This window comes from Kryptolebias marmoratus, linkage group LG23, assembly GCF_001649575.2.
Source record: "Kryptolebias marmoratus isolate JLee-2015 linkage group LG23, ASM164957v2, whole genome shotgun sequence".
NCBI lineage: Eukaryota > Metazoa > Chordata > Actinopteri > Cyprinodontiformes > Rivulidae > Kryptolebias > Kryptolebias marmoratus.
The window spans coordinates 10960472-10973587 of NC_051452.1; the positions used below are offsets into that span (position 1 = coordinate 10960472).

A 13116-nucleotide genomic window follows, 5' to 3' on the forward strand; every position below is an offset into this window, starting at 1 on the left:
GACACCTGCCTTCAATCTTAAAGCTCATAAATAAATAAAAAAATAAACTGTGGATGATCTTCACAGACAAAAACAAACCAAAAAAAAAGAAACGGCTAACGATTCTGTCCTCTAACTCAGATCCAATCCCAGCACCATTAGCATCTTGTCCTCTGAAATGGAGATGCCAATGCTATGCTACAGAAAAGCTGGCTCGCAAACAGCAAAATTAGTGTGGGGTTTGGGGGGGGGGTGTGAAGCACCAGTGTTCAAAGCTATCTGTACAACCCTCCACGACCGGATGATTTAGAAAGCAGGACCCCCCCCACCCACCCCTGTGTCTACACCTTATCGGACCGCTCGGTACAAAATATCAGTGATGCAGAATTTGATCAACTATCGGCATGCAATAAGCTAAAACAAGGATTTATACACGGCCCAGGTGAGGGGCAGCAGCCTGCAGAAGTCTGTGAGCAGAGCGGCTCGACGCTCCGGGATCATAAACCCCCCCGCCCCCGAATGTAGTCACCTGTATCCAGAATTAGCTCACCGACGGAGGCAACAGGCCCGCCCCCGCCGTCTGCGCTGCATTGTGAGCGTTGTGTTAGTAAAATCCCAGAAGTTCCCAGAAAGACAAATTAAACGTGTTTTGTGTTAATTATCGTTGGCATTCTGAACCTGACCTCTCATGCTGCTGATTGACAGCTCAGTTAGAAAGAAATACCTGAACGTTATTCAACTTTAGAGGAGAGACAGCCAGGCAGATTAAAAAGGGAAGGGAAAAGGTACAATTTGGGGACCGTCTTGGCTCTATTGCAGGGTTTGTTTTGATTTGAACCTGGGTCATTAGGGTCCTGGTGGTGGCAGGAGTGGGCTCAGAGCCGGTGCCGGGAGTCGTGGCTGTAGCTGCCCGGCGAGCTGCGGTTGCGATGCGGCTTGTACGCGTCCTGATAGGGATCCTGGTAGTCCTGGTAGGGGTCCTGCTGCTCCCGGCTGTGCTGCGAGCCGGAGGACACGCGGTTGCGTCCCTTGTGCGCTCGCTCATTGTGGTAGTTTTCGTCCGTCGTCATCAGGTTGCGCCGCTCGTTCGGGGTGGAGTGGTCCCCCGTGTGGTTGCTCTGTCGCATTCTTTGGCTCTGCTGATCACACGAACACAGCACGGGGCATCACATTACACAACGGACGGCTCACGCAGGCTTTCAGGTGCGACCGCTCAACGTCTCTGACTTCCTCTTAAGTCATACCTGCAGCCCAGAGATGCTGGTGGAGTAAGGAGTGAGCGCGGTGGAGCCCAGGTTCCGACCCATCAGGGGGTTCAGGGGCGTCGCCATCGAGGTGTGGGTCGCTTTCCAGTAGGCCTCGAGGTATTCGGCGAGGTGCTCGCAGGCGTCCTCCAGCTGGTTCTCATCCAGGATGATGTCAAACATTTCCTGTCAGCAGCAGAGAGGATTTCAGCAAACGGTGGCTTCGACAATCAGACGGTTATATGGATCGTCCCCCAAAAGTCTAAACCAGCCTTTAGCTCAAACATCTCTGCACGGTGCATAAAAAGGGCTGATGGCTGCATAAATAAACTGCTCATTAGCATTTCTTTTGGTTTGTGTCTCATTAAACCCAACCCCTATCAGTAAACAAACCCGTTCTGCAAAATGCATAAAAATAGCAGAATGGGCTGCACTGCTAATAATAGTGCGCCTGTTCTTTTGTTCATTTGGCTCAGACCCTGGAATAAATATGGTCTCAATTGCATCATGGAAAAAAAATGTTTTAAGAGTGTTTTTATTAAAAATCACATGATCTGTAATAGATCTAGTAATCTTGCCATTTAAAACTGTCAAAATAAAAGCTCCAGGGTATTAATTTAGACAACTCTGAATCGATTTCATGATTTTCTTTTAAATAAAAAAGCATCTTGGATATTTTTTATTAGTGCAGGTGCAGCTACAGGGACTCTGTGTGTGAGGATGGACACTCACAGGTGGACACTGAGACAGTTTTTCCGCTGCTACCAGCTGGACATTCAGGTGTTTGCTCTGGGACTTCCCTCTGGATTTGACTAACCTCTGCAGAACCTGGACGAACAGAAAAACACGCCTCGGATCGCTCTGTTGCCCTTTATGAGAAGACGAGTTCGAGCTCCTTTCATGGAGCCTCACCTTCGGCGAGGAGACTTTGACGTGGACAATGATGGGGGCCAGGGACGTCTTGAGGAGCTGGGCCGGATGGTTGATGGTGTCGGCATCCAGCACTACCAGCTGCAGGGAGCGGGCCAACTCGAAGATCCTTTCAATCTCACTTTGCACCTCAGCTGCAGAGATGAAACATTCACTGAGTTCAGCTGATTAACTTTTACAGTCGGCTCCTTCTAGATTTTTTGGTGTTGTAGTAGCTGAGAGTCATTCCCTTCACTTGCTTTAAACTTTGTCCTGTATTCCTTTAAAGAACGCTATTTTCATCAAGTTTTAATGTGTTTACCAGCATGTGATGTTTAGTAGAACTGTGTTTTCTTACCTAAACTGGAGCGAGTGTTGGATCTTTCGATAATGGCCCGCTTACTGGGGTTGTTGAGAACAGACCTCTTGGCCAACGAGATGTCTGCGGTGACTCGTGTTATAGTTATCCTGCAAAGAAAGGACACAGAATTATCGTGTCGATGGGTTTTCGCAGCAGTAAAGCTGACCCAACGGGCTGCTTCACTTGTCTGATATTTATTACCACAGCGACATTTTTACATTCGCGCTAAACAAGTTCAAGCTACTTTGTCTCCTTTTTAATTGCAAATCTGACAATATGAAGGTGAAAGAGGTGAAACAGAACGACGCCCCAAAACATCTTTGCTGTGAAACAGTGACTTTGTCTTACCTGCCATCAAATCTGTGCTTGAGGAAGTCAAACAGTGCTTTCTGCATCATGTCTGTGACCTGCGCAGAAAAGACAAAATAATGACGGCGGGGATAAGCTGTGACAGCACGTTTAGGCTCGTTATGTGTTCCTGGGGGGAGCCGCTGCCGCAGAAACGGCTTCAAAAAGTGTGACTACTTTAAAATGAGGCTTTAAATCTGTAGTCAGATATGGACAACACAAAGGTTTGTGGGTACGTGCTCTTTGAGTGATTTTGCCGTCCATCTCCAGGTCACTCCAGTCCTGAATTAAAGCAACTTGTTTCTGTTTTACTTTAAATGGGAACATAGTTTAATGAAATGATCCTTGTGTTGCATTAAAGAAGGCTTATATTAAAAAATGAAGACAAGAAGTTTGACAGAAATCTGCTCATTTCAATCTGGATGTTTGAAAATAGGTCTGTAAAAGTGTCCACAGCGTTCATGAGTCCTTCTCAGTGCGTGCTGGGACAGGCTTAATACGCCTCAGTGAATCTCATTAAACTATAAATGCACAATTTATCAACAAAACCAACTGCCGTACGAACTAATGAAACCAGCTGATCCATTCCTCCGTTGCTCAACTGAATAGTTTTTACTTCTGCTTCTGTCTTAAGGTTCAGTTACATCTGACAAAAATGGACGGAGCCCTGCAAAGACAGACCCAGAGATGCCCACCGGAGCTCTCATCGTCCACAACATGGCCTCAAAACTTTATCGGGTAACACAATCAGCTCGTTTGTTACAGAGGAGAATCAGTAACTGGTTCAATAGCTTCACTTTAGTACTCAACGACCCCTGTCTACATTAAGCCGAGGCTGGTCCAAGAATAACGCAGCCCCCTTCCTGAACACAACATTTGACGGGTCCAGAACTGAGTTTCGCTCCAAGTGTGAAAGGGTTTTGTTTTCAGAGAGCAAACGAAGACAGATCTTTACTATTCGGTGGGTTTGGACATAAAAGCTTCAGTACTCTGCAGACTGGGTGGGTCACAAGCCAAAGGAGGATCCTGGACCCTTCTTCGGTGAGGGACTTCAGTCACAACCACCGTTTTACTGTTCTGTTTCTGTCTTACGACTCTTACGGATAAATAAAATCTGAGAACCACAGCAAGCAAAGCTGCAATTATAATATTCAGTGCTGTCCACTTCCGCAGCAGATTTAAAGTCTAATGGAGGCAATGAGGCTGTCAACAGAAAGATGCTCCTCATATGGAAGTCAAAATCTGCCAATTACTCGACACATTTCCATCTGACTCCTCAGCCTCCTTGTTAGTCTGGCTGCAGCCTCGATGTTACGTGGGCACGTCGTCTGTGCCAACAGGAAGCTCTTTTTAGGGACACGAGGAGAAACATGCAGGTCTTATCCGCTCTGTGTTTCTAAAACCCAAGCTTGGTGCCATTTTCGGCTTTAAAAAAATAAATATATATATAAAAAAAGGGGGGAACGTTTAATTTTAGAGTCGATCATAAGGGGACCCAGCTCACCTCGTAACCTTTGAGTGACGGCCCCACCAGCACCACAGGCCTCATGGAGGGAACCACGTCATACGGGGGGATGTGCTCCGTCTGTCAACACAAAGCGGGCGGCATCAAACGCCGGATCACAGGACGCCAGCTTCACATACATCAGAACCGAATCGACTGCAGAGTCAGCTGACACTTAAACACAATCTCACGTCAAATGGGAAGTATTTAGCTACATTGGAGCAAATGATAAAATATTTGTTAAAGTGTGAAAAAATTGGGGAAAAAAGACATTAAAAAGATCTTGACTGAGACTATTCCAACTTTGCTTAAAGCATAATTAGATACTAGTGAGTTTCTATTTCCTTATCAGCTGATTTATTACCAAAACGAGGATATTAAAGACATATTTTATCATTTGCTACATAAAAAGATGAATATGGCTGTACACTCATATCATAAAAGTCACAAAAATCTAATCCGGTTTCACAATAAGAAGTGGCACAACACAGAAAACACCAGAGAAAGTGCGGTGATGTCAAACAGTCCATTTAAGGATGCAATAATGACAAGCAAAACAGGAGTTTTACACTGTACTATGAAACTTAAAATGTACGCTATTTTGTTTTTATGCGCAGATTATCTGCCACACAATAAGGAAACATTTTACATAATAAAGACGCTGTCAAAGGACTGCGAAGGTTGCCATGGTGGTGAATAAAAAGGTTTGAGTAAAACAGAGCAACACCAGAATTATCGTTCTGTTTTTATTTGTTTTAATGTCATACAATGTATGTTTTTTTAGCTCCTCAGCTTATTTAACTGAATGGAGCTTTTCTTCTGTATCTATAAGGATGTTTGGAGATTTACTCACTACGACGAGCTAATATTCAGCTTCATGATATGCGACTCGTGCTGCAAAATGAGTCGCAAATAATGTGACAATATTGATTTTTGCTGGAATTGAGATTAGCGTAAAAATGAAGACACCATTTAGCAATCCCGGTAACTAAAACTGCAAATAATTAACCTATTGAAGTTTTCTAACAGGTACGTCTTCAGAAATGATCCTTTAAATTCTAACCCTCGTAACTGCCCATTTCTATTTGCCGTAGGGCAGGGAAATATAATGAAGCTCTGGGATTTCGCTTTTTAAATTTAGTGCTGGAATTCCCAATGACGTCACTCCAGTCCAATAAAAACAGAGTTTTCAAACCGGCGCTCTCGTAAACAAAAACCAGCTTGTTGCCAGGTGATAAATCGCCAAATTTCAACAAACTGTGGAACATTTTAAAGCTTTTTGGATGGAAAATTTAAAAATAAGAACTCACAGTGGACTCATTTTGTGAGTCCACATACATTAAATAGGTGTAGTGTCCTGATACTGAATTTGGGGTTTTTGTTTTTCTGGCTGCACAAACAACTAAATTACATCTGCTTCTGTTTCGGCTGCGCCCTCCTTCAGGGGTCGCCACAGCGAGCAAACTCACACAAAGGATTTGGTCATTGTTTTTACGCCAGACCTGCTGCAACCTGAGCTCGAACCTGCGGCCTCAGAATCACAAGGCTGCAGCTGGAACTGGCTAATCTAAAGTTAGGTACTGGCATTTTTCTAAAGCCGTGAACCTAAACCGCACAGGTTTGCACTCATGGTTTTCAAAACAAAATAAACGTGATATTTAGGCAACAATTTTGAGTTTATCCTTTTAAGTGCAGCAACTAAATGGGAGGCTAACCACATCAGTCGGATTTTGTTTCGCCTCATGGGGGGGTCTCTCACCGGATGGCAACTATCGGAAATTCAAAATTGCAGGAAAGTTGTGCGAAAATAGGCAAATTTTCAATTGCATGCTCACTAAACTCTGAGTGTTTGTAACGAAGCGCCCGCTTTTTTTTTTTTTTTTTTTAATGACAGCCCATTTTGGTGTGCACGGAACTGTAATATTTCGTTGACCACGCCAAACACCAACTCCAAGAATCACTGGTGATACGATGAAGCCCACGTCAACACTGCCACAGTTAAAAGTGCGACGAGAAGCAGACATCGTCGTTCTAACACTTTCAGGGATGGGGATGATTCGGCTCGGTATACTTCAGTAGGGCTGAAGTATCGCACGGCATGAGCTTCCTGTCCAAGACACTACTTCCCGCCCACTTTCTCATGACGCCGACAAGAGCTGAGTGGATGGTAAATGAGGGAAGTTCGCTGCCACCAACTTACCACTTTCTGTTTCTGCTTTCCTGTAGGAGGGGAGAGAAGACAGCGACAGTGTCGTCAGTAGCTGCAGCCACAGAGGGAGTCACAACAGCATTTAGAAAAAAACAGAATTCAGGATGCTACAGCAAAGGAAACCTATCAAAAAGAGGATATCTATAGTCCTAAGGTTATATTCACAAAGTCACATGAGAGCAGTTCAGAGTGGGGGGGATCAAAGTCTTGTCGTTGGGTTCACACTGTGGTTAGCCCCAGTCTCAGAGCGCCTGCAGTCCTCAACTGGAGGAAGAGGAGGATCATGGGATAACGTACCAACAACTCTATGCAGTAAACTTAAGCTCTACGTGGAGACATGGGAAGGCTTTTGAGCGAGTCTCATTCTGTCTACGTTGCAGCGGTTCGGGAAGTTATGGATTTGATTCGGGTGGGTTATTAACGGGCCCTGCCCTCCCCCTGCTCGAAGGTCTCACCTGCTGAGGAAATGAGTGGTCGGATGGAGGCAGAAACCTCATCCTCCACACTAGAAGAGGAGTTTCCTCCAGACTTACTGGAAAAGACAAGAGGAGATAAAAAAAAGACAGAAAACACGGTGGTATTAATGCGGAAAACAGCTAAATAAAACTACTAATTTGCTGCGGCTCGTTATGGTATTATCAACACGAAGCATCTGAACTACACATTTCCAAATCTTAATAAAAAAATAAAACCAAAAACAGTCGTCTTGGAGCTCTTTATGATTCACCAGCGGCGTAAATAAAGAGCAGAGAGTCCACCTTATTCTGCTAGAAGTAGAAACATTAACATGTGATGATTCATTTTTGTTTTAGGAAACAGGAAAAGCAACGAAACAGACTGAAAAGAACTCTTTTCTCAAGTTTTATATTTACTCATTACAAAGTGGTGGCAACAAGAAATAAAAATGTAGATTGCACATTCAGTTATGTAGATAGTCATCCTTTCATTCTTGCCTGATGTGTGTGAGTTAAAGACATTAAACTAACAGCTAATTGACATTACCAAGCACAAAAATGGATATATGTCAGTCATTTTTACAGATGCTGAGCTAAAACTTTGTGTGGTAGTAGCTAAAAGTCGTCCCCCACACGGACACCGACCGCGAGCAGGTCACATAAGATCTTAGTTTGAAACCCTGGCACACAAGGTGGCAGGCGATATACATTCCTGCAAGGAATGCTCCTTTTATTTCTTTATATTCTTGTTTACATGCAGCAGGGGCTTCTTGTGAGTCTTTTAAAGTGGTCATGGGCAGCTTTTCTCTGAGCTTTTTTCATATTTTATCTTAAAAGCAAGTTAAATTATGTTTCTCATCAACTGATCAAAGGATAAATTAAAAACAACTGTTTGAAAAAGAACTGTGCAAATAGGACAGCAGGGTTGTCGATAAAATTTGACTTTTTTTTTTATTTTAAACAGGCAATGCTAAGGTCAACCTCTAATTAGCAGGATTTCTGGTAACTATGGTCTTTATTGTCATTAACAGATGTCACTTGCCAGGCTTTTTTATAATTCTTTAAAGTGTTTAACAATTTTTCATGTTTTCTTTTGGCCTGAGTAGCTTTTGTTGTGACTTTACTTGTGAATCATTGTACGTGAATGGTTAAATGTGGGGGAAAAGGAAAGTCGCTCCAAAATCACGAGTAATAAGTTAATGAACATGAGAGTTTTGAGTTAAAAAACATTACTGCATGATGTAAAAGCACCTAAATCAGTGTATTATTATGAGGTTTTAGTTTACGGAGTAGCTACACTTGGTGCAAACGTACAGAAATAAATTAATTCCTCCTTTGACTGCAAACCAGCTCTACAGAAAACTAATTTTATAGCAGTAAACTGCCATATTTGGACCCATTAACCTAACATAACACCTACAGCTTTTTATTATTTAGTCACAGCGACTCATCAGTTTGGTAGGTCAGCTCTTCCTACACAGGGCTCGGGGCTCATCGAGCATTTTAGGGCTGAAAAAAATGTCCAGATGCCAAACGTCTTGGGCTAAAACTAGTTGAAGACTTGTAAAAACATGAACATTAACCCTCTCCGAGCGGAGCTACAACCTATTCCCGTGTCAAGATAGCATGGCGTTTCTTAATTTAAAACCTTGTGGCCCAGATAAGACCCAGGGACCAGCAGTTGGCGTTCACTACCATATGGTGCAGTGGTTCCAAATCTTGGTCCTGGAGGAACACCATCCTGCATGTTTTTGTTTTTTCTGTGTTCTTTAGCGGTTCTTCGAGTTCTGCAGAAGCCTGGTAATCACTCAGTCACTCAAATCAGGTGTGTCAAAGCAGAGAAACACCTAAAACATGCTGGATGGTGTTCCTCCAAGACCAGGGTTGGGAATCACTGACATAATGTATATTTGCTGCATTTTAATATGCAGGAAATAACACTATGAATAAACTATTTGCTCCGTATTAAAGTGCTTTTCCAAATTTTAAAATCACAGAGGTTAATGGGGTTTGAATGTCCGCTCTCATCTTTCAGACTTGGTGACGAAAAGCCACCCAGGCCCCTCCAGTCTAGAAGGATTACTGTGAGCCTGAGCGGCAAGGACCAAGGACGTGATGGCGAGTTAACTCCGGACGACAGAGTGCTCACGACCAATTATGCACAAACGGGGAAACTAAACGGGCGCGCTAACTACGGCCACTTGAACCCGTCTGCACGGTCGGCGCAGAGGAGGAGGTGCAAACAGGTATGAGTCACAAGCACCAAGAGGTCCAACTCAGGAGAGCAGAAACCGCTGATGAATGAAAGTGTTTCTATCTGTTGCAGGTCTGCGTTGGAGCAGAAAGTGATCTGACAACACCGCACGTTTGTTTCTATACTCCTACTTAAAGACTGCACTCCTCCGCTTTTAATATTAACAAATAAGAGCCAAACTTTAACGTGAGAAGTGTTTATAAGTTAGATTTAACACAAACATGATAATAGAGCACACAAACAGTAATAATCAAAATAAAGAACAAAAAAAAACACACCCATGTGCTCATCTTACTGTTCTATGTTACTTTTATTTTCATTATTATTGAATCTATGAGTAAATCTTTGGTTTGCTCAGTTAATTAAAGACTTATGTTTCCAAATAAAAGGTCAGAAATAGTAAAAAATTATTCAAACCCATATTAAAATAATCTTTTAACATGTTAGAAAGATAAATGATGAAAATCTTAGCTAAGAAGTTACTAAAATTGTTATTAATGTGACTAATCAGTTGTTAAAACAATTCTCTTTTAATAATAATAATTACCAGATAGTCTGAAATGCTGGTGTTTAAATATACATTATTCATATTTATAATAAAAAGCATAATAATCAGCTTTTAAAAGTCCACAAAGTTGAATATTTACATATTAGAACATTCATCATTTCAACTAAAAAGATATGAGTTTTTGCATTTGGGATTTGTGTTTTTCTTGAATTGTATAATTATTAAAAATATTAAAGTAAAAGAAATAATTACTCAAAATCTTTCACAGATAAAGTTTCAGCACGGAAGACAAAAATGTAATGAAAGGAACGATTAATTATATATTTTTAACCAATATCGATGGTATCTGTCAAGCTACAAAGCTCCTTTTTAAGAATAATTAAATAAAATTGTTTTTTTTTTTTTACCCCAAGCAGGAAACAGCGAAATGGGATCGTTGTTTCAGTTACTTACCCTTGGACTCGTCCTCTCTTTTGCTCCTGCTGGAGCCGGATGTTCTCGAGCTTCAGAGGGCTGGGAATGAAGCCGATCTCGCACCCCTCTTTCACCAGCCGCCCAATCCACCAGTCGTTGTTGAACTTCTGAAAACGCCAAAAACAAATCGAGGGGGGAAGAACGTGCTCTCAGACAATGTGCCGTTTCAGTTACGACTCCTGCGCTGACCTGAGTAATAATCAGAGGGCTGCAGAAATCAGGACGTAGAGGTTTACCTCCTTTATGTGGAGGAAGTCCTTGGCGTCAAAGGAGATGGCTGTGGCCGGGACAGGAACGTCCTCATCCAGAGCGCCACAATAGCTTACATTGGTCCTCACAGCGAACGCTACGGGTTTACTCTGGTGGGCAGAAACACAAATCCAACGAGAAATAAAACTATTTCCTTTTACATAATAACATATATGTGGTTGAGCTTTAACACGGCGTGCCACAGGGGTGCTACCTTGGCTCTTTCCAGTTGAACGGCGGCCTGTTGCTCCCTCTCCTGACGGCTCTGTCCCGGTCCTTGGCTCTGGCTTGGGCTCTGGCTCTGGACCTGGGCCTGCACCTCCCGCTCCTCCTCCAGGGATACATCTGAGTCTGATGGTCTGCTAGTGTATGAATCAGCTGAGCCCTGCGAGCAGAAAAGCGCAGAAATGCTAAAGATCCGCAAACAAGAACGCTAACCTGAGTATTTTCTGCTAAACTACAACCACGTCGGGGCCAGACTTAGTCATAAACTTCCATTTAAAGAAGCTGCTACAAACAAGGACCTCTAAAGCGCAAAATGACTCAGAGTGTTTCAGGAAGCGAGGACAGATGCAGCTGAATGACCTCGAATGCCTTTCTGACGAAGGCCCTGAGGTTCAGGCGCAGGCCGTTTAAAAGCAAAAAACGAGGACATGCAGCAGCTTTGTTCCAACGCATTTAAAATGCTTTCCATACCAAATATAAAAACTGTCTATCAGAGTATTTATTGAGGTTTCAGGGTGCAAAGTCTGACGTGGATTGGAATGCCACAAAAATAGCAAAAACTAGACAGAAAGGAGCGTCTCAGATAAAGTTTTTATTCAACGTTATTACACTTTCTTTTTCCTTTGGGTTTTAATGTTTCCTTTGACTCGTTTAAAGAATTATAAAAGGATATAAAACAAACAAAATAACAAGTCAAAACTGCGAGCGGCTCGTGAACTTACCAGTACAGTGATGAGATTTGAAAAGTTACATTTTTCTGTTGTTTAAATTCATGTTTTATCTGTTTTATTAAAAAACAGCAAAATATATCTAGACTTTATTGTCGTATCATAAAGGACTGCAAAACATGGCAGGTTCTGGTTATTACCAACTTTCAAAACAGGAGAAAGAAGAAGGGATGGAGGAAATTGTGAGTTTATCATAAGAGATACTGTCACTGCAATGTCCAACAATGTTATCCTCTCTTAATGATCCGATAGTACAGTCAATATTATCCCCTCACAGTCAAAAATCTCTCCAGAACTTCTTTTTTAATACCAGGACACGACTGGATCAAGTGCTTCCTTCTGCTGTTTTAATCTAAACAATCAGCCCCTAATGATGATTCAATTAAGAAGGACCATTAGTCCCAGGAAGATCAATCAAGTTAGTCATCACAGCTAAGCAGTTTTTTTTCTTCTTCTCCTTCTTTTTACCCAAGCAAGCAAGCAGCAGGAAAGCCTGACTTCAGCACACCACTCATCCGAACTGCGTGCATCCCATCACAGAGACTTGCTTTGCAAAAAAAGGTTTCCGAGAACTCCTAACTGAAGGAAAACGGGACAAAATGTGTCTGCTGGCTGCTCGGGCGATTTCTTCAGCACTTTTTTTTTTTTTTAAATGGGTGGTCTGTGGATTTTACACCTTTGTCTTGTTGGCTCGTGATAATTATAGCTCAGCCTTGTCAGGTCTGGGAAAATTAACCCCCAGTTGTCCTAAAAAGAAGCCTGAGCTTTGGAAAAAAATAAAGACAAATACCCGCTTCAGTTTTGTCCATACAAGTTTTAGAGAGTAAAAATAACATCCAGGGTCTGCTGCTTCAGTGTATAAAGAGTCAAAAACACATGAAATCATAAATGACAACATTTAAAGAACCAAAGCAGTGAGAGAATGTAGATTTTCCAATACAATTTGGCTTTGTGTTTAAGAATCTGAGGCCAGCCTCTAAGAAGTCACTGTATGCAGGAGATTTCAGGGTTATCGTAGCATCCAAGCTCTTATCCAGTGGAGTAGCTTCAGCATGTGACTCATCGGGCATCAGAGTCCACTTAATGACATCACGACGCATGTTCCTCCGAGCCTCGTCAGAGCCAGCGCACCACGCAGTCGCAGGGTTTGAGAAGCCCTCGGCCGGGTGTCTTCGAGGAGAGGGCGAAACGTAGGGAACGTGACACACGATTCATCATTTCAGTGACGGCTCAAAGGGATGACCAAATAAAAAAAAAGAAAGGGGTGGGGGGTGTCATTTACGTCCTTTTTGGTTGTCCGCTGAGAATCGGAGCACAGCTCGCCTGTGATGCGAGGAGCGGGTGGACAATAAGCGGCTCCTTTAGGTCTGTTTCCACGTTTTCGACACGCGTGAATGTGAGCAGGAATTATCTGAAAAAAAAACATGTTAATGTGCACCCACCGTCCCCTCCTTTACACACCCACCCAACCCCCTTCTAGCCAAGCATAGCCCAGGATCACACTACACTATACCGCTGGCTCACCCATCAAAGGCCTCTCAGTGTGTGTGTGTGTGTGTGTGAGAGAGAGAGAGAGAGGGAGCACACTCACCGCCTCCGAGTCTTCAAATCCATGCAGGTACAAATTGTCATACATGGAGGTTTGATATTCCAACAAGCGCCTCTAGAA

The 13116-nt window shown here is 42.8% G+C and overlaps 1 protein-coding gene across 5 annotated transcripts in view; it reads right to left on the minus strand.

Annotated features, from left to right (window-relative positions):
- Positions 1 to 6: 6 nt before the first annotated feature.
- LOC108244163 (voltage-dependent L-type calcium channel subunit beta-4) overlaps positions 7 to 13116 on the minus strand; it is a 19265-nt gene continuing 6155 nt past the window's right edge. Inside the window, exons 1-13 of one of the 5 annotated variants that reach the window (XM_017430107.1) lie at positions 13039 to 13110; positions 10709 to 10879; positions 10482 to 10604; positions 10225 to 10352; positions 7010 to 7086; positions 6546 to 6565; positions 4346 to 4426; positions 2842 to 2900; positions 2491 to 2600; positions 2136 to 2287; positions 1956 to 2051; positions 1224 to 1409; positions 7 to 1115 (exon numbers count right to left, since the gene is read on the minus strand). In XM_017430107.1, the coding sequence (XP_017285596.1) occupies positions 855 to 1115; positions 1224 to 1409; positions 1956 to 2051; positions 2136 to 2287; positions 2491 to 2600; positions 2842 to 2900; positions 4346 to 4426; positions 6546 to 6565; positions 7010 to 7086; positions 10225 to 10352; positions 10482 to 10604; positions 10709 to 10879; positions 13039 to 13083 (1509 nt within the window). In that variant the 5' untranslated portion in view covers positions 13084 to 13110 and the 3' untranslated portion in view covers positions 7 to 854. Of the gene's footprint in view, positions 1119 to 1223; positions 1410 to 1955; positions 2052 to 2135; positions 2288 to 2490; positions 2601 to 2841; positions 2901 to 4345; positions 4427 to 6545; positions 6566 to 7009; positions 7087 to 10224; positions 10353 to 10481; positions 10605 to 10708; positions 10880 to 13038; positions 13111 to 13116 lie in introns of those variants that run through there. The other 4 variants (XM_017430106.1, XM_017430103.3, XM_017430102.3 and 1 more) reach the window with 4 other exon arrangements.